Genomic DNA, 25,264 nt, shown 5'->3' with positions numbered 1-25,264 from the left:
AGACCTCACAGAGAGGAAGAGATGGCCATGTGTGTTTATTAAACTCTCAAAACTGCCCTCTTTATCTGCAGAACTTGGTTCGAGCCCAAGAGGCAAAGATAATTGAAGAAAAAGCTGCCAAAATCAAAGACTGGGTCACATTTAAATTACGAGAGGTGAGTTGAAACATGGAAGTGCTGTGGATAAAAAAAAAAAAAAAACATTTGTTGAAACAGAGCATGTAATTTATCTTTCTCATCTTTTGTGTCTTGTAGATGGAAACAGAGAACCAGCAGTTGAAGAAGGCAAACCTGAAGCAGGCTGAGCAGATCCTCATTCTGCAAGACAAGCTTCAGAGTAAACATAGTTTCTTTCCTGTTGTCTCCTGTTTTCTTTCCTTTTACCATTTGTTTTCACTTATGTTTGTATATACTGTATATATCACTGTGTTTCTGTCAGCTCTTCTCGAGAGGCCCATGTCTCCAGCGGTGGATGCCCATCTGGTCCCCTCTAGCCCACTCCACCCTCCCAGCTGCCCCGGGACACCGCCTGCCCAGGAGGAGGGTTGGAGATTGACAGGATCTCGCATAACCAACTCTACAGGTATATTGTCATATTTTTTTTCAGATTTACTCATGGAGCAGTCTTAAAAAAAATAAAATAAACTGTTTTACACTATAAGCCAACATTTTTTAAGTGGCCAAATTTTACACTTTGCATTGTTTTTAAAATCCAAAAGTTATTTTTTGCTGAAAAGATTTTACACATTTCTACTGTAGTATAATTTTTGGTTATTGTAAAGTGCGTCCATACTGCTGACATGTTTACCTGTTGTAATTTATTATATATGTCAAAGTTATGTTGTCCAAAACCAAAAATGCCTCTTCTGTTTGGGCCTAATATTTTTGGTTGCCTAAATTTCGGGGATCACTTAAACATATAATCATAAAATATAAAATAATAAAAAAAAAAAAATTAATTTACATTATTTTAAGCTTTTAAATGGTCCATGTTGCACTTTTTGGGGGGTCGCTAAAACATATATTAATGAAATATTAAATGATTTAAAAATAATAATAATAATAAAATATTACATAATTTAAAAATAAAATTATGAATAAAATAGTTTATTATTTTAAGATTTTAAATGGTCCATGTTGCACTTTTTGAATGTTTTAGCTTTCATAATAATTTTTAACTGAAATTGTGTTTATATCTGTTGCAAATTGCAGATAGCAAAAGGAAAATCACGGAGGGCTGCGATTCCTCTTTTCATAGTGCATCTTTACTTCCCACATTACAAGACAAACGAGACTCTCATAAGTCTAGTCAAGATGGTGTTGACAACATAATCTTAATAAAAGAAAGTGCAGAGGGGGCGGAGCCTTCTTTTGGAGTGGCACGTGAGAGAGCAGTGGGAGGAGCCTCAGACAGAGATCACTCTTCTGACGAACTCAACAGCAAATTTCGTTCTCAGCGCCTTCGCTCTTCTTCCTCATCCTCTTCCTCGTCCTCCTCAGCATATGAGACTCCTGCTCGAGGTGGCTTCGACACACCTACCCCCACTCCTAAAAGCCCTCCTCCTGTGTCCCTCTCACCCCCCTTAGTACGCCTCCCTCTGTCATGCCCCTTCCCTCTGGCTTTACCCTTGGGCACCAGCATGACCCTGCCCAAAGTTCGCACCCCTCTAACCCCCCGTGACAGCATCCAGCTTGTGAAGAAACACCACAGTCAGCCGCAGCCCGGCATAGAGCGCCTCCATCAGGTCAACGTCAGTATTGACATCGGAAACTGCACCTCTCCATCCTGCCACAGTCTGGTCCCCGGGACAGTTTCCACACATGGGCTAGAGGAGACGGACATTGATGAAGGGCCTCCAGAAAGCATGGAGGGTGTGGTGGAGGGGTCAGAGATGGAAGCCCAGCCCACAGATGGAGCCTTATTTGAGGGCTTGGCCAAAGAGTTTGAAATGATGGACCCAGAAGCTCTTAAACCACCTACACCACCTCTGCACCGATTTCCTTCTTGGGTAAGACAGAAAAGAATACTATGGCTTGGACCTCAAATTGTGTGGCTTGTTGAGGACAGATCTGCTATTACAAGTTAGCAAGTTGGTAAAAGCGCTTGTAATGTAAATGAGCACCTGGTGCATTTCTACATTTTTAACATGATTAAACGTAGTTAAAAATATAAAAACAAAATAATTCACCACACACACACACACAAAAAAAAAATAAAAAAAAATAAAAATAAAATAAAATGAATAAAAAAAGCTTTAAGAATAAACTACATTTTAAAATATATTAATATGGAAAACAGTCATTTTAAATTTTAATATTATTTCACAATAGTACTGTTTTTGATCAAATAAATTTAGACAAGACTTCAAAAACAGTTTTAAAAAATCTTACCAATCCCAAACTTTTGAGGGTAATTTCTTATACAACTATAATAGGTATAATGAATATAATTAATATAATAGATAACTTTTTCCTGATTAGTTTATGAATTGATGCAATTAAGTCAAATTAAGTACCATTAAGTAAGCAAGTTCTCGGAATGCTTGAGGTGAGCTTAACGTAAAAAAGAAAACAAAAAAAAAAAGCACTCACATTGCTAATAATTGCTAATAAAAGCAGCCACATTGATTGATAAATCACATCTACACCACTGTTTTCATGTTTCTTTGTGCTTTTCAGGAGAGCCGGATCTATGCGGTAGCTAAATCAGGAATGAGAGTCTCAGAGGCCTGTCTTGGAGCTAAGACAATTGGGAGAGGTCAGTCAATCAATCAGTAACAATCACAGATCACTCAGTTTTTGTCTGTCACCAGCAACTTGATGCCATTTCTTGCAACTTACTGCTATAATGCCATATGAACAGATGCTCTTGGATCTGTCAATTAGAAGTCAGGACTTGTTTGATGCCACTTCCTCTTACCTAAGGGGAACACACCTGGGCAGGTGTGATCTCCATTAATTCAAGCTTCTAAGAGGCTTTTAGAGGACGACTGGGTCTGTGAGTAGAGGGTGAGACTGGAAACCCTGCTTTTCAATCAGCTGTGATGAAAGGATAAAAGCGCTGTGTAATTATCTCAGCGAATATTTCACCTCAACTTTACAGCAAAACTTACAAAAACTGTGCTCTATGCTGCAGTGAGACACAAGTCTGATCATATATTTACTTTGATACAAACTTACCACAACATTTTGGAAGTGACAACCACATTTAACTCTTCCACGCTGTTACCACTGAACATCGAGCGGTCGGCTGAAAAGTTGATTTTAGGTTGCAGATCCTGTGTAAAAGTCTAAACCGGGTCACTTTAACCACAGATGCTGTTTTGGAGCAAAGTAATATTAGCGACCAGACATTTTTACCTAACCATCATTGACAGGCACTGTGTTTTGTTTAAACTGCTGTTTTTAAATGGCATACCCTCTCTGGACCATAATGCATGGGTTGCACTTAAAGAATAAAGATATTTAAATGTGCAGATTTTTTGGTTCTTAACCTGTTAGAATTATTAAGGGTTGCTATAGTCATGGAAAATCTGGAAATATTAGGGTATTTTCAGACTTAAACAAATAATAATTTTTTCTAGTCTTGCTCAGCTCAAAAAATGCTTTTGTGAGTTTAATTTTTATTGAATGATTCTCCAGTATTTATAAACAGCAAGAAAATTACTGAAAGTTAATTGGACATGAATGAAATGAATACAACTAGGATGCATTAAAGTAATCAAAAGTGACAGTAAATACAATGTATTTTGCAACAAAACATTTCCGTTTCAAATAAATGCTGTTCAATCTCGTTTTCAACATTGATAAGAGATTTCTTGAGCACTAAATCAGCACTTCAGAATGATTTATGAAGGATCATGTGACACTGAAGACTGGTAATGGCTGCGGAAAATTCAGACAAGAATAAATTAAAATATTATATAGTTGATAACTTCACAGTCATACTGTATTTACTGTATTTTTGATCAAGTAAATGTGGATTCCTTTCAAAAATATTTAAATTTTGCAGACCCAAACTTTTGAATGGTAGAGTTTACCTGCTATAAAAAAAAGAAAAGAAAATTTAATTTAATAAAAATAATTAAATAAGCTAATTAAATGTACAAACACCATATTTGGCTATTTCACTGGTGTCTGTAAGTGCAAAGGCCTTATGATATTATATTGAAGTGCCCACCCAGGCCTTATGAATTTTTACAACTTTGTAGACTTGTGCAAGTGCCCTTGTGTTGTTGGTTTGTTTCTCCAGTATCCACCCAACCTCAGCACTCAACAACTGGCCCCTTCACCCACCTCATTTATAAGAACATCAGTGTGCCTGTGTACGCCACACTCAAAGGGGTAAGACTACATTATTAGTATGAGGCTTAGGTTACAAATGTGACATAACAAGGACTGAGAGAAATCTTTAAAATAATACAAAATGTAGTATCTTTCTTATCCTTCCCACAATGTGCCTCTGCTCTTTCAGAAAGCAACTCAGATCAGCAGTGTGCCTCTCCCTGATGATGACTCGGGTTCAGAAGACGACAGCAGCTCATTGGCCAGCCTGCACACATCCACATTGGTGCCAGATAAGAAGGGCAGTACCCCAGGCAGCCCACGCGCTGTGAAAAGAGGTGAAATAACTGTAAAATAATACAATCTTGGGCTTTCAAAATCTTTTTTATTTAACTGTTTTATAATAATAAAAGTATGTAAAAACTTTAAAACTCTCAAAGATCCAGGTTCATCTCTTGGACGTGTCTTTTGTCCCGCAGGTGTGTCTATGTCCTCCATCAGTTCAGAGAGTGACTATGCCATTCCACCGGATGCATACTCATTGGACAGTGACTGCTCAGAGCCTGAGCACAAGGTGCAACGTACCTCATCCTACTCGTGCGAGAGTGTCGGACCGGTACGTTTCTGAGCTCCTCATTACAGTGCCCTCCATAAGTATTGGAACAGTAAAGACAAAATTGCTCTGTTGGCTGTGGAGTCAAGACATTTGCAAATATGATTAAAAGATGAATATAAGACAAAACTACAGAATGTCACATTTTATTATTAGCTGTTTCAACACATACAGTACGTTTTACCAAATAAAAAGAACAGCACTTTTAGAGTTCATCCCACTCATTGATGTGAGCATAAGTATTGGGACAGTTGAACATAAGGCAGATATAAAAGATTAAAAGCTATTATTTAGTTGTAGATCCCTTGCGCACAATCACTTCAGTGAGTCTGGGACCCATAGACATCACCAGACTCTTGGTCTCATCCTTTGAAATGTTTTTCCCAGCCTTTAATGCAGCCAATTCCAATTGATGCTTGTTTTGGGGAGTTTCTGCCTTTACTCTCCTCTCCAGCTGGTGAAATTCATGTAGATTTAAATCTGGAGATTGACTTGGGCAATATAAGACTTTCCATTTCTTTGCCCTTATAATAAATTCATTCATTGACTGAACTGGCAGGGTGTTTTGGGTCAATGTCCTGATGCAATATGCATCAATAGTGCTTCAATATGAAGCACTTCCCAATGAATCTGGTGGCATTTTCTTGAATATTGGTAGGCAAGATGGTTTTTTACCTTTCCAAATTCATTCTGCTACTGTCATCATACATTAAGTCATCAGTAAAGTTGAGAGGGCCTGTTCCAGAGGCAGTCATGCATGCCCATGCCATGACACCACCTCCGCCATGCTTTACAGATGAGGCTGTATGCTTGGGATCATTTGCTGTTCCCTTTTTTTCTCCAAATTTTTGCTTTCCCATCACTTAGATAAAGGTTCATCTTTGTCTCATCGGTCCATAAACACAGTTCCAAAACTCTTCTGGCTCACCTTTGTGCTTTTTTGCAAACTCTAATCTTGCCTTTCTATTTTTGGTGCTGGTCAGAGGTTTGCATCTTGCTGTGTAGCATCTGTAATTCTGTGTCAAAGTCTCCTGAGGACAGTAGATTGTCAGAGCATCACCCCAGCTTTCTGGAAGTTGTTGGTGATTTTACAGACATGTCTTTTAGGGTTCATTTTCACAGCTTTTATGATTTGTCTGTCATCAACTACTGTTGTTTTCTCAGCCGATCAGGTCGTTGTTGGTTGCTGGTGTCGCTGGTGGTTTCCAAACTCTTGATTTCTCCATGCCTTTGTTTTTGCTAGAGCTCTAATTGACTTCCTCTTTTCTTTTAGCATCCAAATTGCTTGCTTTTCTCTCAAAGTCAGCTCCCTCATCTTCATCCTGGTTTGTGTGTGTCATTATCGAATGCAAGATTCAGAATACATAAGTAATGGATATAACTGATACAACACATTTCCTGCTTTTAATATCTGAAGAATTAATGCAATAGGACACAGCTGATCACTTAGAAAGACCTGTGAGGCAACTGTTCCAATACTTATGCTCACATCAGATACAGGGATGAAACTCTAAAAGTGCTGAACTTCTTAGCTGGTAAAACATCTATGTGTTGAGTCACCCAATAATAAAATGTAACATTCTGTAGTTTTGTCTCATATTCATCTTTTATTCATATTTGTAAATGTCTTGACTCCACAGCCAACAGAGCAATTTTGTCTTTACTGTTCCAATACTTTTGGAGGGCACTCTATTTGTCTTCTAATCTACATTACCATCCACAAATCTAGGGTCTGTAAGATGTTTTGAAAGAAATTTCTTATGCTCACCAAGGCTGCATTTATTTGATTAAAAAATACAGTAGAAAAACAGTTATATTGTGAAATATTATTGTAATTTAAAATTATTGTTTTTTATTTAAATAAATTTTAAAATGTAATTTATTCCTTTAATGGCAAAGGTGATTTTTTTTTTTAGATCAGCTATTACTCCAGTCTTCAGTGTCACATGACGTTACTTCAGAAATCATTCTAACATCCTTGTTTTTTGTTTGTTTTTTTTAATGGTCAAAACAGTTGGAAACAGTTGTGTTGCTTAATATTTTTGTGAAAACGATACGTGTTTTTTTTAAGGATTTTTTCATTAATAGAAGGTACAAAAGGACAGCATTTATGAAATATAAATATTTTGTTTTACTAGAAAATAAAGTTTTTACTGTCTTTCAGTAACACTTTAGTACATGGACCAATTTTTACATTAGTATGCTTGTTATTAACATATTGGCTGTTTATTAGTTCTTATAAAGCACTATATTCTACATCCCTAATCCTACCCAATACCTAAACTCAACAACTACCTGACTAACTATTAATAAGCAGAAAATTAGGAGTTTATTGAGACAAAAGTCGTAGTTAATGGTTAGTTAATAGCAAGAATACACATTTTTTAGTACAGAGGTTCTTCAGATGATATTTGTAACTATTATTCAGCCAATTCATACGTTTTAGTATTAGTCCAAGAAGGTCTGTAATACTGGAGAAAGCTATCAGTTAGCATTCTCATTCACTGCAATCCTATCCATAGAGTTAGAAGTAAGACAGATTGTCCATGTTTAACGGCTTTGTATGTGCCTTTCAATATAGGAGACTCTAGAAAAGACGGGATACTTGCTGAAAATGGGCAGTCAGGTGAAAGCGTGGAAGAGGCGCTGGTTCATTCTGAGGAACGGGGAGATCTTGTACTATAAGTCGCCGGTGAGTTGGCTTTTCCACTACTCTGTGGCGGTATTTGAGATACGGTGTGAGGGAAGGAAGTTTAGAATTACTGCACTGATGATATCTGCCTTTGTTCTGCTCTCAGAGTGACGTGATCCGGAAACCTCAGGGCCAAATGGAGCTGAACTCTTCGTGTCATATAGCCCGCGGAGAGGGAGCTCAGACATTCCAGGTAAGAGACACACGCTGATACACCTAAACAGCCTTTAACAAATCTGTCAGCCCGAGGCTTTCAGAAACATCCTGATATAGGTATCGCATGAGTTTCGCTTGTGTTTTGAGGGGATGTTCAGCTCTTAAAAGCTGTTATTATTGGGTTTTCAAAGGCGTAATAATAATAATAATAATGGGGAATTATGTATAATGTCCTCAGTCTTGAATCAGTGTAATCACAATTTGGGAGTAATTGCATATCATAATCATAAAATATCTTGCAGTATTTATTGTAGATCATCTGGACGTGTTTTACTGTTACCAAAAGACTTTGAAGGATTTCAGAAGAAATTATACAGTACATTCCATCATGGTGGAGATGATTTGAAATCTTCACTCATAATGCCAATTTTTCAGTTCACATATGGACAGACAGACAGTTTTTAGTATTTTTTATAATCATAATCATAAAATGTGTTTGTCATGAGCCGGGTTTGATTCCAGTCAAGTTGAGTCCTGTCGAGTGTCTGACCTGATCTCTGCCCAGTCTCCCAGTTGCTTGGGGCCAGTGGATCGTTTGCCTCCGGGCGCAGCTCTTCAGACTATACAGTCTCCTGTGGAAGTCGCCACTCACCTCTCTGGCCGGGACCGTTTGTCCTCTCATTCAAGTTTGCTTCTATGTTCCAGTTTGTTTCCGGAGTTATTTTCCTGTTCTGCGAATGCCTGATCCAGCTAGCGAACGGAGCTAACCGGTCAGTTACAGAATCTGTGTCCCGCCTAATCTGCTTTGCAGCAGCCTCGTATTCTCCCTGAACCACGTATCAACAATCTACTGAATGCTGAGCCTTTTTAACACAGTGTGAGGTGAATTTTTCCCTCCAACCCACGACCTATGCAGAGGACCGCTCCAAGGTAGCTTTTGTGCTTTCTCTCTTGACTGGGCGGGCACGTGACTGGGGAGCAGCTGTGTGGGAGTCTGAGGCCAGCTGCTGTGAACGGTTTTCTGCTTTTAAGGAGGAGATTATTAAGATTTTTGATGATTAAGCTGTCTATGGACACGAAGCTTCTCGACAGCTTGGGCTTTATTCTTTGGGCGGTTCAACTTTACCATTTCTTACAGACCCGGCTCAAAGAATACCAAGCCTGATATGCTTTCTTGAAAGTCCGATTCTTCTGAGGACGGCTCTGCCACAGAGACTATTCTGCCCGATGGTCTTGTGGTAGGGGCTGTGGTCTAGGGAATTGAACGGCAGGTTAAGAGAGCTCTCACTTGTGTCACGATTCCTTGAGAATGTCCCGCTGGTAGACTGTTTGTCCCCAGGTCCGTTTGTCCCGTGGTTCTCCGCTGGAGTCACACCTCCAATCTCGTTGCGCACCCTGGAATTAGGGGTACTCTGGCTACCGTCCGTCAGTGGTTTTGGTGGCTGGCCTTGGCGTACGCCATTTTGTAATCTCTTGTCCTGTCTGTGCCCAGTCCAAGCCTAGTAATTTTCCCCGTGCTGGGTTGCTTCGTCCTCTCCCTATTCCGTCTCGCCCTTGGTCGCACATCGCTTTGGATTTCATTTCGGGTTTGCCCCACTCCGCCCCCTCGGGCGTTTGCTCCGTACTCTAGTTGCTCACAACCCCTCTTCCTGGTGTGAGCAGCTGGGTTGGGCCGAATACCGGGATAATCGTCCACCGGGATATCTCCATTTCACTGTTGTCTAGGTTACCAGCCGCCGCTATTCTCCATGCAGGAATTGGAGATCTCTGTCCCCTCTGTCCAAGCCCTTATTAAGCGCTGCCAGCTTACCTGGAAGAGGGTACGGAAGACATTGTGTAAGACTAGAGAACGCATCTGTCGGGCCGCCAATCGCCATCGCTCTAAGACCCTAGATATGTTTGTGGCCAGAGAGTGTGGTTGTCCACTGGTAACCTACCCCTTCAGTCTCCGTCGCGAAAATTAGCGGCCAAATTTATTGGCCCTTTTTCCATAGTCAACGTCCTTAGTCCGATGGCGGTGCGGCTTAAACTACCTCACTATTTACAATGGGTAAACCCGGTTTTCCACGTCTCGTGTATTAAATCCATTATTCGCCCACCCTCCCGCCCCCCCCCCCTGTCCTTGTTGAGCGTCCTCCGGTCTATAGAGTCAAGAGATTGTTAGCCACCCGCCCTCGGGGAAGGGGTTTTCACTACCTAGTTGATTGGGAGGGGTACGGCCCGGAGGAGAGAAGCTGGGTCCCGGCTCGGGACATTCTGGACCGCTCGCTCATCGAAGACTTCCTTCGCTCTCGCCAGTCTTCTCCCTCGGAAGTGCCAAGGGGCGCTTCTCGGGGAGGGATGCTGTCATGAGCCGGGTTTGATTCCAGTTTTCTTTTCCTTTCTATTTCTTGCTCTGCCTCCTAGACTCAGCTGTTCGCTTTCACAATCAGCGCTCGCTCTGATTGGGACGGCACCTGTTTCCTTTTGACGCTGATTTGTTCCTCTATTTCTCTCTGTGTGTTACTAGACTCCTTTGTCAGATTATTGTGCTTCGCAGCCATTCTGTCAGATCTCTCTCTCTCTAGACTACCATCTCTCTATTAAGTTTTTGCCAAGTACTATCCTGTCCAGTCTAGTCAAGTTGTCTAGTCAAGTGTCTGACCTGATCTCTGCCCAGTTTCCCAGTTGCTTGGGGCCAGTGGATCGTTTGCCTCCGGGCGCAGCTCTTCGGACTATACGGTCTCCTGTAGAAGTCGCTACTCACCTCTCTGGCCGGGACCGTTCGCCCTCTCATTCAAGTCAAGTCTGCTTCTATGTTCCAGTTTGTTTCCTGAGTTATTTTCCTGTTCTGCGAATGCCTGATCCAGCTAGCGAACAACAGACTGCCTGAGTTCATTTTTCTCTGTTTTGACTTGCCTTTGCCTCTGGGTCCCTTTGTGACGTGACAGTGTTGTTGAATTTACTGAACCATCTGTTTTACTGTTATTAACTGACTTGGAAAACAATTCTACAGGACATTGCATAATGGTAGAAATAATTTTGAGTTTTTGTCAATTAAAGGCAGGGTAAGCAATTTCTGGAAGCCAATGTTGATATTTGAAATCACCAAAACAAACAGGCCCCTACCCCAAAAGGGTCTCGCCCCTATTTTGATAGATCCGCCCCACATATACGTAGCCTACGCAACCCAGGCAATGATTAGTTCTGTGAAACATAAGCCACTTTTCCACTGAAATTACCTGGAACAGTGACTACATTTACATAGACATCAGTAATCTAATTATTTACCTTATTCTGAATAAGACAATATTATGATTAAGGTGTTTACATGAGTTGCTTTTAAAATAATCCTTTCATATTCCTGTTTTACATGTTATAGTGCATTGATCGCTTAATGTCATGCGTCATTACATCACCACGCGACGCCATCCGATATCCAACCCAGAATTTCACGTAAAAACATATAGTTCGTCTTCGTGATGATGCCATATACAGTTTTGGGTGTTTAATTTTTAATATTATGAAAGCTTCAAGTGCAGTTAATAATTTGTACGTGCATACAGACGACGGCGGTGTTGAAGCTCTTTTATTTGCCGTCAAATGGTTGACCACTGCCGTGTGTGTATCCTGTCGCAAAATGCTGCGAAAAGTCCTAGTAATAGTTTGATTAAGGTGTTTACATGTCTGTACTGCACTTCACTAATGCAACTAAAATAGGAATACTCCACATGTCTTAATTCGATTTGTGTTTACTTTGATTATGACTTTAGCCGGATTAAGGTAATCAAAAATCTCTGTTTACATGGTAGACTCTTAATCTCTACCCCCTAGATGTGGATCCAACCCCGCCCCCTGGATCTTTGCTCTGCAGCGAGGGGTTACTGGGTAATTCTGCAAAGAGCAGCATACTTGATAACGTCAGTCAGATCGCCTTGGCTGCTGCAATCTTCCTCACTGTATTTACATACGAAATATATCAAACACCACTGCCTCTTTTCGTTTTCATTTAAACATATTAATAGAACAATAGAATAAAGACCAAAAATCACCTGTTAGATTTACCCAAAACAAATTATATCTTATGTTTATCCACACAGAGACATCAGAGCCAGCGGCAAATGTCAGAAGGACTAGCCGAGGCTATGCTCTTCTCTTCGGGATACATGAGCACTGAGCGCCCGGTGATCACGTGGAGTTCACGGCTCCGAAATGGGCGAAGCACATTTTCAAATAGCCGCTGTTTTTATAAATAAACTGCAGATTTGAGTTTTAAACAACTACATTCTCGCCTGAAATACACGTGTCCAGTATAGGCAGGCTTTAGTTGTTGTGGTGCGCAATCGAGAAGAACCAACCTTGGCATCCAATCGCAGGCCTTCCACTCCTTGAGTTCTCTCCAGTGCTGGAAAGCTGAACCGATATTTACATGGGTCCTACTTCTTGCCTTATCGTTCCGCAGTCGTTTGTTTTTTATCCACCATCTCTATCTTTCTGTCGCTCGGCTCGGCTGTTCCCTGAACGCTCTTTCCTCTACATCACGAGTAGACACGCCCCTTACTGCTGATTGTCTACAAGTTTGTTTTGGGACTCGGCCCTGACTCAGTTTTCTAAAATGTTTTTGAAAAATTGCATACCCTGCCTTTAAGAGTCATAATTATCTGCATGTAGTACAATATATCAGTTATGAGCCTCTCATTAATTAATGTAGCCTAATTTGTTTTTATCTTAACTTTAAAATTTTAATATCTGCAATTTGTCGGTTATCATCGGTTATCATAAAATGAAGATATTTATCTGCTTATCGGAATCAGACAGAATTTTAAAACCAGTCCCATTATAGTCATAGAATGATTAACCAGTTTTGTTGACTAAATCTCTGTCCGTGTTTTTCTTATTTGTGTGTTGTTTCTAGTTAATTACAGAGAAGAAGACCTTTTACTTGGCTGCAGACTCCCCAAATATCCAGGAGGACTGGATCAGAGTTCTCCAAAATGTTCTCAAGGTCCAGGCCAGTGGACCAATTTCCATGGATAAAGAAGCTAAGCCCACCGTGCGAGGCTGGCTAACTAAGGTAAGAGCTCACAGGAGTGTTATTAAAGGAATAGTTCACCCAAAAATGAACATTTTGGCACCATTTACTCACCCTCATGGCGTTCCAAACCTGTATGAATTTCTGTCATATTTTGAACATGAAAGAAGATATTTTGAAGAACCAAACATCTGTTGGTCCCCATTGAATTCCATAGTAGGGAAAGAAATACTATGGAAGTCAATGGGGACCATCAACTGTTTGATTACCAGCATTCTTCAAAATATCTTCTTTTATGTTCAGCATAAGAAAGAAACTCATACAGGTTTGGAACGACATGAGGGTGAGTAAATAAGGACAAATAATTTCATTTTTGGGTTATAAATTATCCCTTTAAGGTGTGAGAATGATCCCGTCTCGCTTAGCCCAATGAATATTTGATTGGTTTTTAGTTTTACTCTTGAATGTATTAGCTTATGATGTTAACACTAAAAAGCTGAATAATTTATCTAGTCAAATCCACAGTATTTGAACAGTGTATCTACCTCCAGTCCAGCATGTCAGGGCATCTATTTTCATATAATAACAGTAAGAGTTTTGACATGTATAAAACAAATGAAGTAATGACGATTAAAGAAGGAATGAGCAGGTGACAGCGAGTAGCGTGGGATGAGATTCCCGGATGGCTGGTACATGCTGGGACACAGCTTAGGTCATCAAGCCTGGAATGTATCTGACAGGGAATCCTTGATCACAGACTGTTTATGTGTGGGGTGAGGGGTGACTTCATATCTGAAGGGTTTTGATGGACAGTTCAAGATCCAATTTTTTCTGTATGTGGCTGTGCTTGTTTATTGACCTTCAGGATGTCTTGTCAAATGGTCGCGTTGAATGTCTATTCGAATGCATTTGATTTGACTATCCATTTTCAGTTTGACGAATAAACTGGAAACTGTCAACTGTCAACCACAGATTACATATATTGAGCCTGTTTACACCTGGTAGTAAGATGCTGTTTTGCTTCTTCTTTCTCGCTCCATATTTGTCTTTATTTTACTACAGGTGAAACATGGTCATTCAAAGCTTGTGTGGTGTGCGTTGATTGGGAAAGTCTTCTACTACTACCGGAACCAGGATGACAAGGTGGATATCTTTAGCTTCATTCAGTTCAGAAAGATTTTATTTTCCATGAACGTTCATGTGTGTATTTTAAATGTTAAAATAAAAAATATATATTCAGGTATATGTATATTCATATACTGAGATCAAATATGTGTTTGTGGCAGTTCCCACTGGGTCAGCTACGCGTTCGGGAAGCACGGGTGGAAGAAGTGGAAAGGTCATGTGACTCTGATGAGGATTATGAAGCAGGTGGGCGGGGCTTCCTCTCCTCTCACTTCACTTTAGTGGTTCATCCCAAAGAGCAAAGCCCTACCTACCTGCTTGTCGGCACTAAACAAGAAAAGGTACCACTTACAATGCAAACACAATCTGAATTTTGCCTAGCATTTACCTAAATGCTGCTTTTTGTTTATTATAATACAATATGTAAAATACTTCATTCATATGCAAATCAGTTCTCCATGAAGGTATGTGATTACTAATGTTGTTAAGCACAACACTTTACTATGATGACAGCATTAACATTTAAACAAATCAACTTCTCAAAAAAGTACCAGAATATAAAACAGTTTTATTATTTTTTTTTATTTAACCTTTATTTAAACAGGAAAAGTCCCATTGAGACACAGTCTCTTTTACAAGGGAGTCCTGTATAGCACTATACAGTTATAGTTTATACACTAGCTTTTAAAAGTTTGGGGTTGGTAGGATTTTGTAATGTTTTTGAAAGAAGTCTCTTACGCTCACCAGGGCTACATTTATGTGATCAAAGATACAGTAAAAACAATAATACTGTGAAATATTATTACTGTTTAAATGACCTCTTTTCTATTTTATTATATTTTAAAATGTAATTTATTCCTGTGATTGCAAAGCTGATTTTTAGCAGTCATTAGTTCACATTATCCTTCAGAAATCATCCTAATATGCTAATTTGGTGCTCAAGAAAGATTTCTGATTATTATCAATCTGGAAAACAACTGTGTTGCTTTTTTTTTTAAGGAAACATGCTACTTTTTTCAGGATTATTTGATGAACAGAAACAGCATTTAGCTTAGTCTGCACAGAAGTCTGTGAATAAAAGGAAACATCTAAATGAACTGATTGACTAAAATTCTAATTTCTAATACTACTCTGCTTCTCAGTTTCTGAAAATGGTGCATCTGTTCTTTTAGTGTTATTTTTATACTATTTTTAGCCCTTGTGCATCAGTAAAAAAAAGTTACGCTTAGGTCCATAGTGGACAAAAATGCCCATGTTAAAAAAAACGGTCATAAAAATCGGAAGCTTGGGAGCACATACATAAGTTTGGTCTCATTTTAAAGAAGACCCATGGCAGATTATTGTTGAAGTAAAGTTTAAAAAGTGAAACCAAAAAAAAAGTTATACAGGTTTAAGTTTATGAAAATTGTTTTAGTATGGTTTCTGTTTTCAAAACCGATGTGAGACAAGTGTGGTGTTAATCAGCAAGAGGAGATGTCAATACAAGGTCCGTACACCATACTAATCAAGCAATATGATTAAGCAAAATAAAAAGTATCAGTAGGATTATTATGGGATGGATAAATATATTGAGGAGATGTCGTGCCTGTGGGGACCGACCTTCAAAGATGGACCATCAGCTATCGTGAGCAGTAGTCTCGATTATTTTGCCCAAATAAGCAATTTGATCAGATGTGATTACAGTGTTAATCGCCAACTTAGTCACATTATGAAGATGTTGCTTTGCCATGTCCTCTAATTCGGTTGATTCCCTCGGTAATTTTGCCTGCTTCTCTAAAGAGATGCCTAAGTTAGAATGCAGAATTTCCCATTGAACTTGAGTCAAATCGTGTGTGCTAGTCTGATTAGTTAACCAATACGTCCTATTATGCCAGGTCCAGATGTATACATTCTGGAAGCATCCAGAAAATGAAAAGTAAGGCAATTTAGGATGTGGATTCATTGTGGTAACACACAAAGTATGTTAAAATTGTTAAAGTATCCAACTTCAAACAAGATATCAGTTGGTATATAATGGTCCCACTGGCAGACACCAACTCCTTCTGTTAAACATGGATTGGAATATCTTGTTCGCAAGGAGCAGATTGTTCCTTGATCAGTGCTATCACAATTAGAAACATCATAAGTTTGATTACTATAAGGATTCAACCAATCACCCTTTAAAAGCATAGTCCAATAAGATCCCTTTATTATAACAGGTAATACATGATATTTACATAGTGTGTGAACTTCAGTAACTTCAAATTGTTCCCACTTCCCATAACACACAGTATCATTACAAACGGTACTGTGGGCACTTAACTTAAACCAATATCCCTTATCAATTTTCCATAATTCCTTCCAAGCATTATAATTGGAAGACATTACAGTTTGCTGTACATTACGAAGTAGCATCTTCGCTGAAAGCATATTGAGATTGCATTCTGTCCAATTCAACCATTCTGACACATTAATAGAATGTTTCAATATTCGGGCAGAAACTACATCCCAATAAACTTGATATTTCTGGGAATATATCCCAGAAGGCATCCATCGCCCTAACTTTTGTAAGGCATCATGTGAATTTCTCCCTACATTCGACAGTTTGTTAGCGATCACTTGTTTGTCAATAGTGTTAAGCACTCCTAAACCAGTTCCTGTCCCTCCAAATAATGTATCATACCATGCTCGTTTGTTTCTACATTTGGGTATAGGAGGGAAGAGAATGGTCCAAAACACAGTTGTGTGTTTGACAGCATAAGCAACAGGTGTGCAAGTGTGTGGTATCGGTACAACATGTCGATTTAAGTGTTGTGGTTTATGAACCCATGGTATTACCGTCCCATATGTGGACCTGTTGTGGATTCTAGTAGAGTTAAACAGTGTCAATGGTCTTGGGTTGTTGATAACCACACTTTGTGACCCAGTAATGTTTTGACAATCACATTTCCGTGTAGTATAGTTCTCTATACATAGTGAAACATTGGTTTGTACTTCTACTGATAGATCTGTTGGGCAATCTAATATCGGAAGATTGCAATGACCCCGAAAACAGAGATTAGTTCTATATATCATGCAACCTCCGGTTGGCCTTAGTATGCCTACCGGACATGTAGCATTAGCTTCACAGATGATACTGTCCTGTCTCCTAGAATGTGGGTCACTTTTCCATCGCAACACCAGTCCTTTGTACGATCGTACCTCTATCCCAGGCACTTGAGCAAAAGATCCGATGATCCAGCCCAGGCTAATCAGTTCAATCAACAAGATGATGATCTTCATGGTGACTCATATATTATATTCTCTTCTTTCCAGCGTTTAATGGGAACACTATCTTCCCACAGAACAAAACCCGCGAGACTAATCTGTATGGCCGAAACTATCGTGACCCTGTATGTGGACCACACTCGTCGTGCTTTTCCTCGACCCAAGATGAGTCTTAGTTCTTGACGTACGGGGACAATTGCAGATTTATCAAACCCTGTTTGATGTTGATAGGCGTTTTCTTGTAGCCACCACTCACTTTGTCGGACGCAGTGGTATCTCAATACTTTCCACTCCTGATGACCAGCCAACCTTGGTTGATATTGCCAGGTGATGTTGTGCTCGAACAGAAGTTTATCTCTCTGGTTTCCCCTAGCGCGGAATGATGAACTTGTGGTCGCCAAGCAGAGCCCGTTTCTATGTAAAGGATGCAAAGGATCCGGCCAGCCGTCGGTGGATTGGATTAACTCCGTTCCTTTTTCCTCCTCTAACCACCAATAGGCCTCATCTCCAGACATTTCCGAGAAACAGTCATGTGGTCAGCAACCATCTCAATTAATTCCTGCACACAAGAAAAATGCACACATACGTCGCAAACGTTATTATGACTCTCTTAGATAACATCTATTAGCAGGGACATTTCTCCATCGTTCTTCTCCTGGTTCCATTACTGCAACATTATTATCTTGTCCCATTGCTATTATTTCTGCTGGTTTAGGAGGACCATCGTGTTGTTCTTTGGCACCACTTTTATCAGTTGACCCAATTCCACCCTCCCCTCTTTCTGTTATCACTGAAGGTTTAGGTATCTCCTATACATTTCCCATGTGTACTGGCTTAATTAGAATTTGAGACATTTTACTTCCCTTATCTAAGGGTAGTGGCACTTCCGAAGTGTTTTGGAGGATTACCTTTATGGTCCCTCGATAGTTAGAATCAATTACCCCAGCCAACACGATGACCCCCTTTATAGCCAGGCTTGTCCTAGGACATATTTGTCCATAATGTCCAGGAGGACACTGTACCCCAACTCCTGTTTCCACTATGGTAACTTCCTGTGGATTTAAAGTTACAGTGGTTAGTGAATATAAATCTAGGCCCGCTGAGCCTGATGTACCCCTGATGGGCAACCTTGCCTCTGGGTCAGTGACCCAGAATCTGACAGGTTGCGTCTGGCACTCTTCCACAGTCACAGGTTGAACCTTAAGCCACATGAGAGGAGTTTGACCTTTGGTGAGAGGCCGATTATTTAACACCTTTACGGCATCCCCTAAACGGTCCCTCCACCCTGCCAAATCTCCTCTGTCTCCTGATATTTTCAATTGTCTCTTCAGCAATCCATTAATTCGTTCAATCAACCCTGCGGCCTGAGGATAATAGGGGATATAATAGATCCATTCAACCCCTTGTCTGGACGTCCACTCTTTTATTTTAGTACCAGTAAAGTGTGTACCGTTATCAGTCTGGATTTGTAAAGGCATACCATAGTACTGTTCAATCAGTTGCAAAGTGTTTAGAGTGGAAGCCTGATTTGCTCTTTTGCAAGGGAATGCCACCAGTACCCCTGAATAAGTATCCACTGCTGTACATATGTACTTACATCCTTTACACAAAGGCAAAGGGCCTACGAAATCCATCTGCCACACCTGAGCAGGTTTAGGTTTAAATACCTCTAGATATTTGTCCTCGGACCACTTGTGGTACATCAATAGACCAAGATGGCGGCGCGAACACATTGCGAGTCTCAGCGTCTCTCCAGTTTTTGCAATTTTGCAGTATTTTTCCTGCTCATCTCGGGTCTGTTCGCACTGAACAGCTTTGCCTTACAACAGCTTTGCCTTATACACCCGACAGGAGCTTTTGGATATTGGTCTGCACTTTTCCAACAGTTTTATAACCAATTATCAACTCATCCCTGAGATCTCCAGAACACCCGAGGCTACGCACTCTGCTCGGCCGGGCAGAAGTGCTCACAGGTGGCGCCGAGATCACATTAGCAGTTGCACAAATTGCGGGGGCTCGACCTGTTTCCTAGTAGTGATGTTGTTGGGCCATTTCATCCAATTCTTTACACGGGTAAAGACTCTTTTTCTTATTCTTCCCCTTCTTACATTTCTTTTTCCCTCTAGTCCCTGATCTGTTTTCAAAGACCTTTGCCTTTTCTTCTGGTTCTTCCTCTGACTCATCCTCTGAGGAAGATGACTCAGAGGAAGAAGAAGACACATCTTTCTTTTTGTTCTTTGACTTGTACACAGAATGATTACATTTGCAAATTGATTCATTGAAGGACATACGCTCACAACACTGCACCATGCTTATTCCTTAACCACTCCTTTTTTGCGAGCCATTTTGATTACCTCACTAGTGGTTTTCCATCCATGTCTTCTCTATTAACCCCTGCCTGCCACAACAGAGCCCATAACTGTTTTCTGGAAACTCCCTCCTGAACGCCTTCCCCAGTATTTTCTGATGTATTACCATTATTTCTCGATCTTGTCCCATTCCCCCAAGTCACCTAACTCCTGTAATTTGGTAACTGTACCTCGTATCGTCCAATCCTCTGCCCCCAAAAGGACAGCCATTACTGGTCCTTTGTACAGAGAAGGGGCATTCTTTATAATGGCATTTCTCATGGATAAAGTCAGTGGGGTGTCATCAAACTCTCCTGTATGCCCTGTGACTGCGGCTGCCCTCATAGCTAGTTCTCTTAAATGTGAGACAGCCTCATTCAAAGTGTGCCATTGTCCATCCTTGAAGGGCCAACTAACCCTCATCTGGGAAGCGTCGATACACTGCATTAGCAGTAAGGGTTAACAAGCTACTGTCATTTCCATCAAGAACAACTGGATCATTACACAGATCTAAGAAGTGCATACTATCAACAGCATACACTCTGATCAGACTTGCTCCCTGATCAATAAGACGCACTAACCAACGATCGAGAGGCTCTCCCGATTTTTGTTTCATTCACTCTCTGATGTCTGAAATTTCATGATGAGTATAATCTTCCATTACATCTTGCCTGTTATTACCCAATGCTCCCTGCACTAATCTCCTTCTGTGAATTGGTTTTACCTGAACAGATGGGGGATCTATTTCAGATCCGTCATCTGGACCGACATCTTCATCCAGTCCAGTATCATAATCATCAGAATCCCAAATATTCCCATCCCAAGTGGACAGGTCCCACCCGTCTGCATTTTCGGTAGCTACAAACGGCCGTACTTTACGTACATTTGGTTTTTGCTTCTTTTTAGCATTAACTTTGGCAACCTGAAGAGTAGCTTTTTCTGCCACACCAGTCATCTGATTAAGACACTGGCGCAAAATTTCAGCTTGACCTTGCGCTAATGAGGCTTCCGACATTTCTTTCATCAGTTTTTCATTCTCTCTACCTTTCTGATCTGCACGCTCATGCTGCTTTCTGTAAGCAGTTAACACTCTGTAAGCCCTTCAATGGATCCTTTTCCGAGTCAGCAACCTTTTTCAAGCATGATTCTTCTTGATGCGGGTCTGCGTCCCTCAGTGCACCTGACCAGCACTGAGGTAACCCTCCACTCTTTCTGAGTTCTCTTGCAACTGACTCATACAAAGTGTCATCCCACTCGGGAAGCACATCAGGCTCGGGCTCCTTTACTTTCTTACGAAACATTGCATCAATAAACCTTCAAAACACCCTTGAGACCTTCTCTGCCTTGCACCAAAATCACTTTAAATGTCTTGCGAATCCTGCCGACTACACCAAAATGTTTTAGTATGGTTTCTGTTTTCAAAACTGATGTGAGACAAGTGTGGTGCTAATCAGCAAGAGGAGATGTCAATACAAGGTCCGTACACCATACTAATCAAGCAATACAACTGTTTATTGTTGATACACAGCTGATATCAATAATAATGATAATGATCATAGGTAAATGCAATGATAATCAAAAATAAACACAATAAAGAAGAATAATTAACAAAAATTGCATCATTTTACAGTTAAACATCACTGCGATTAAAAATAGCAGTTTTAATTGGTTTCAAAGGGGACATTTTTGTCCAAAAGGTGCTGAGTGTTTCACTTTTTTGTACCTAGTGTAAAATAGGTTTATTAAAGGAAATGAGCGTGGAATATTAAAATTCCAATAAAAATACACACCTGTGCCAAAATGTATGGAGTTAGCATTAACACAGGCAAAATGATAAAAAAAACAAAAACAAAACTAAAATGGACAAAAATGTCCATAAGGGTGCACAAGGGTTAGTATAGCATACCGTGTTATACTATAGTATTTTTAAAAATATTTTGAGTTAGCTTTTTTCTAATTTTAGTTTTAGTAATTTTATGGGCTTTTTGACATTTGTTTTAAATAATTCTTATTTAGCTTTCATTTTTATTTGAATTTAAGTTTCAGTCATTTTAGTACTTCTTTTTATACTTAATATCAATTAGTTGCCAAGCAGCATTTGTGATTTTGTCATCTAATATCATATAACATCTAATATATTTTTTCAAATTTATTTCAATCAACAAAAATGACTTTAATAGTTTAATAATAACATGACTGAGCTACATTACTAATTTAGGTTTTTCAGTATCCCTTCAGCTGTTCAATAGTGTCACTCCTTTTGGTAAATGAAAGTAATCTCAGTTATACATCCGCATTCAAACCTAATCTTTTGCTGTCTTTCTCGTAGGATACCTGGCTGTACCACCTGACCGTCGCGGCGGGCAGTTGTGCCAGCTTGAGAGTGGGCACAGAGTACGAGCAGCTGATTGGCAAGCTGTTGGATGTGGATGGAGACCCAGGTCAGAAGTTGCTTTTAAATATCTACCAACCGCACACTCTTACAACATGTTCAACTGCTTCTCAAGTCACTTGATGGATGGTTTTAAATTGAGAAAGACAGATCGAATGACTCTATTCAGACCCCAGACAGTGTTTACGACCAGTTCTTATGGCCTGATAACAGCTGTTGTGCCATTTTTATTTGTTTTTCAATCTGTTGTGTGTTCATGTGTGCAGACTCCGCTCTGTGGAAACGCGAAGTGTTGTGTTTCAGTAAAGAGGGTCTGCAGTACCCTCTCACCACGCTGCCCTCCGAGGCTCTTCAAACAGAGGCTCTCAAGCTCTTTAAGGTGAATGCTCTCGTCTGTGTCTTCTTTTACTCTCACATTCACAAACGATGTAGTCTTTATGTCCTCTTGTTTTCACTCCATCTCTCGAAACACTTCTAAGTTGTCCTCGTCCTCTTCTCCTGGGGGTTGATGTTGTCATCCTGTCCCTGTGTGTGAGAGAGCTACTGTGTCTCGCACAGCAGGATCAAAGGCTGTGATGGGAGGCCTTGTGCTCATTATAGCGCAGGAGATAATGAGCCGGATTTGGCTCTGATTGACGTAGTGTAGTCATGTTGGGGAAGCTGATTTGAAACTGTAGCTTGCAAAAATACATGCAAAAAGCTGCTGGTATCAAAATAGCAAATTAAAAGTTCAAAAGTTTGGGGTCAATAGTAAATGTGGTCAGTATATTAATAAAAAATAATAAGATGCACAACTGTTTTCAACATGGATCATAAGAAACCAAATCAGCATATTAGAATGAAAGAATCATTTGACACCGAAGACTTGAGTAATGACTGTAAAATTCAGCTTTGCCACAGAAATAACAGAGAACAGAAATAAATAAGTTATTTTAAATTATAAAAATATTTTACAATATTACTTTTTGACTGTATTTTGAGAAAATATATGCAGCCGTGCTTGCCTGGATGATATATTAATATATTAATGTATTGTCTCCTTAACTGAACATGAGATGGCTTGTTCATTTTCAGTTCAGTGATGCTCAGATTTAAAATAATCTCCTTTTGAGTCTGAACAAGAATCCATAATAACTGAACTAACAAGCCATCTAATTTGAAAATGAAGTAGCAAATCAGGAATTATATTCATGTATGTACAATTATTAATGAATAGCAAGACAAATAAAATTACTTAATATAATCTGTTATTTTAGTATATTATAGTATTTATTAATATTTTGAATTGGGTGAGGTTTTATTTATATATTTTTATTTTATTACATTTTTCAATTCATTTTAAGTTTTAGTAATTTTATGTGCTTATGTAATTTTTTAGTTTTGGTTAATATTTCTGTTCAGCATTTATTTATTTTTTCAAGTTAAGTACTTAAACTTCATTTCATTTAGTTGCCAAAGCAACATTTCTGATTTTTAAGTTGTTTTTCATTTAATATTTAATATTTTATTTAAACTTTATTTCAATTAACAAAAACTATTTGTAATAGTTTTAGTTTTACTTAACAATACAAACACTGCTCATTAAGATTTATATTTCGATAAAAGCCATGCTCAGCAGTTCACAAAACAGAGGGAAAATAATAGATCTTCTTTGTTGTCATTTTTGGGCGAAACGCTTATGATGCTGGAATCTCTTTGTAGATTTATAAATGTGAATTAGGATGTTTTTTCAGTTGTTGTATAACTAGGTTGTTTTGTAACGATTTGGTTGCGTGAATGATTTAATGACTTAAACACAAAAATACAGTCGTTTGATGCCACCTACTGGCTTAACCATCTAACTGCAAAAAAAAAAAGTAGCTAAACAAATCAGGGAAAGAATCTAAGTAGGGTTTGTTACAGTTATCCATTATGCAAGAAATGTAGTTAGTAGCATCACTACTTCTAGTAATGACTTACAACAAGTGGCTCTCAGCATTTTGTGTGGGAAACGGCACTAGCTCTGTAACGTCTCATTTTGAGGACAGGCCTTAACATTTCATTCTGAGTTCAAAGAGGATCGCTGCCAGTGTTTGGAGAGATAGTCTCATTCCAGTTGCCCGTAGTTGCTCCTCAGGCTGCCGTTTTCTATTGAGAGCCCTGTTCCCCAGAGGTTTGCAGACATTATGCCCTATTGACAGTTCAATGGCGTATCCTCGAGAGCTAGCATCGTGTGCAGCCCTCAGCGTTCTTTGAAGATCAGAGGGGCTTTTTAGGTAGTCATTTGATACTGAAAGAAAAAGCCTCCCACTCTGAAGTAATGAATGGGGGGTTGACAGCTACATCCTGACTTGATTTAATTTGCATTGTAAGAATTTCTGTACGAACAGAAACGGAATGTTAATAAGAAAGTAAAGCGTGTTGTTGCATGCGTTGTCTGTATGGCTACAGAACAGCTGTATGTGCTGACATGTTGTGTGAGGAATTCGCCATCTGCTGGTTGTTCTGTTCTCATCACAGATGGTAGTGCCATATATTTCTAGCTTTTCTCTGTCCCCTCATATGGTTTTTAAAAAACTTTTATGCCAATTTCAAGATAAAAATCTATCTAACGGCTCTTTAAATGTCATGTTGTGTCTATCAAGTATATATCATATTTTTCTTCCATCTTGGATACATGTGAGAGGACACGTCTAATAATTAAACTAAATAATAAATTAAATGTATAATTAATTAAACGTATTATAAATCTAAATTGTATTATTTTATTTTATTTCTCCTTAAATATATTTTGGGTGGCCGTTACACCACATTACATTTTACAACCTGAACTAACTTTGTGTGATCATAAAAAGGTCCAATTATCTGACATTGTTATGGACAATTTTCATGAACAGCATTTTTGAATGTACTTTTGTATAAACTTAAGGAAGAAATGTAGTGTCATTGACCCACACACATACAAATAAGTTATTGTTTTGCCCCCCTGGTAGTCATGTCAGCTGTTCATCAATGTGCTGGTGGAGTCTCCCTCCATTGACTACCACACCTCGCTGGCCCAGAATGCACTGCAGGTGTGCCTAACACATCCAGAGCTGCAGAATGAGATGTACTGTCAGCTGATCAAACAGACTAACTGCCGCACTCCTCACAACTACGCCCTCACGCAGGTCAGTGTCATATTTGTGCACACACACATTTCACACTGTATCATATGAAGTGTTTTATATTTCTATATCTCTCTGCTCTTCTTTTTCTTTCTCAGTGCTGGCAGCTGTTATCATTGTGTGTAGCTCTCTTCCTGCCTCAGCACCATTTCCTGTGGTACCTCAGACAGTACCTGCAGCGGAATGCAGATCCCAGGTCACTGGCCAATTTCACTCTCATACTGATTCTCAAATATATATTTATGTTTATAA

The 25,264-nt window shown here is 39.4% G+C and overlaps 2 protein-coding genes across 2 annotated transcripts in view; one reads left to right on the top strand and one right to left on the bottom strand.

Moving 5' to 3' along the window:
* The window catches only part of LOC306850608 (dihydropyrimidinase-related protein 5-like), a 618,334-nt gene that overhangs the window by 553,792 nt on the left and 39,278 nt on the right, over nt 1-25,264 (bottom strand). The gene's annotated exons all lie outside the window — the stretch shown is intronic.
* The window catches only part of LOC306849974 (pleckstrin homology domain-containing family H member 1), a 53,997-nt gene that overhangs the window by 17,539 nt on the left and 11,194 nt on the right, over nt 1-25,264 (top strand). Inside the window, exons 5-21 of the mRNA XM_079385372.1 lie at nt 72-155; nt 255-336; nt 439-582; nt 1,212-2,008; nt 2,679-2,757; nt 4,252-4,343; nt 4,474-4,621; nt 4,763-4,899; nt 7,478-7,588; nt 7,695-7,781; nt 12,639-12,797; nt 13,818-13,898; nt 14,042-14,221; nt 21,804-21,915; nt 22,133-22,245; nt 24,839-25,015; nt 25,111-25,208. Of these exons, the coding sequence (XP_079241498.1) occupies nt 72-155; nt 255-336; nt 439-582; nt 1,212-2,008; nt 2,679-2,757; nt 4,252-4,343; nt 4,474-4,621; nt 4,763-4,899; nt 7,478-7,588; nt 7,695-7,781; nt 12,639-12,797; nt 13,818-13,898; nt 14,042-14,221; nt 21,804-21,915; nt 22,133-22,245; nt 24,839-25,015; nt 25,111-25,208 (2,681 nt within the window). The remainder of the gene's footprint in view (nt 1-71; nt 156-254; nt 337-438; nt 583-1,211; nt 2,009-2,678; nt 2,758-4,251; nt 4,344-4,473; nt 4,622-4,762; nt 4,900-7,477; nt 7,589-7,694; nt 7,782-12,638; nt 12,798-13,817; nt 13,899-14,041; nt 14,222-21,803; nt 21,916-22,132; nt 22,246-24,838; nt 25,016-25,110; nt 25,209-25,264) is intronic.

This window comes from Barbus barbus (genome assembly GCF_936440315.1).
Source record: "Barbus barbus genome assembly, chromosome: 30".
NCBI lineage: Eukaryota > Metazoa > Chordata > Actinopteri > Cypriniformes > Cyprinidae > Barbus > Barbus barbus.
This window is presented reverse-complemented; position numbering and strand designations above follow the sequence as displayed.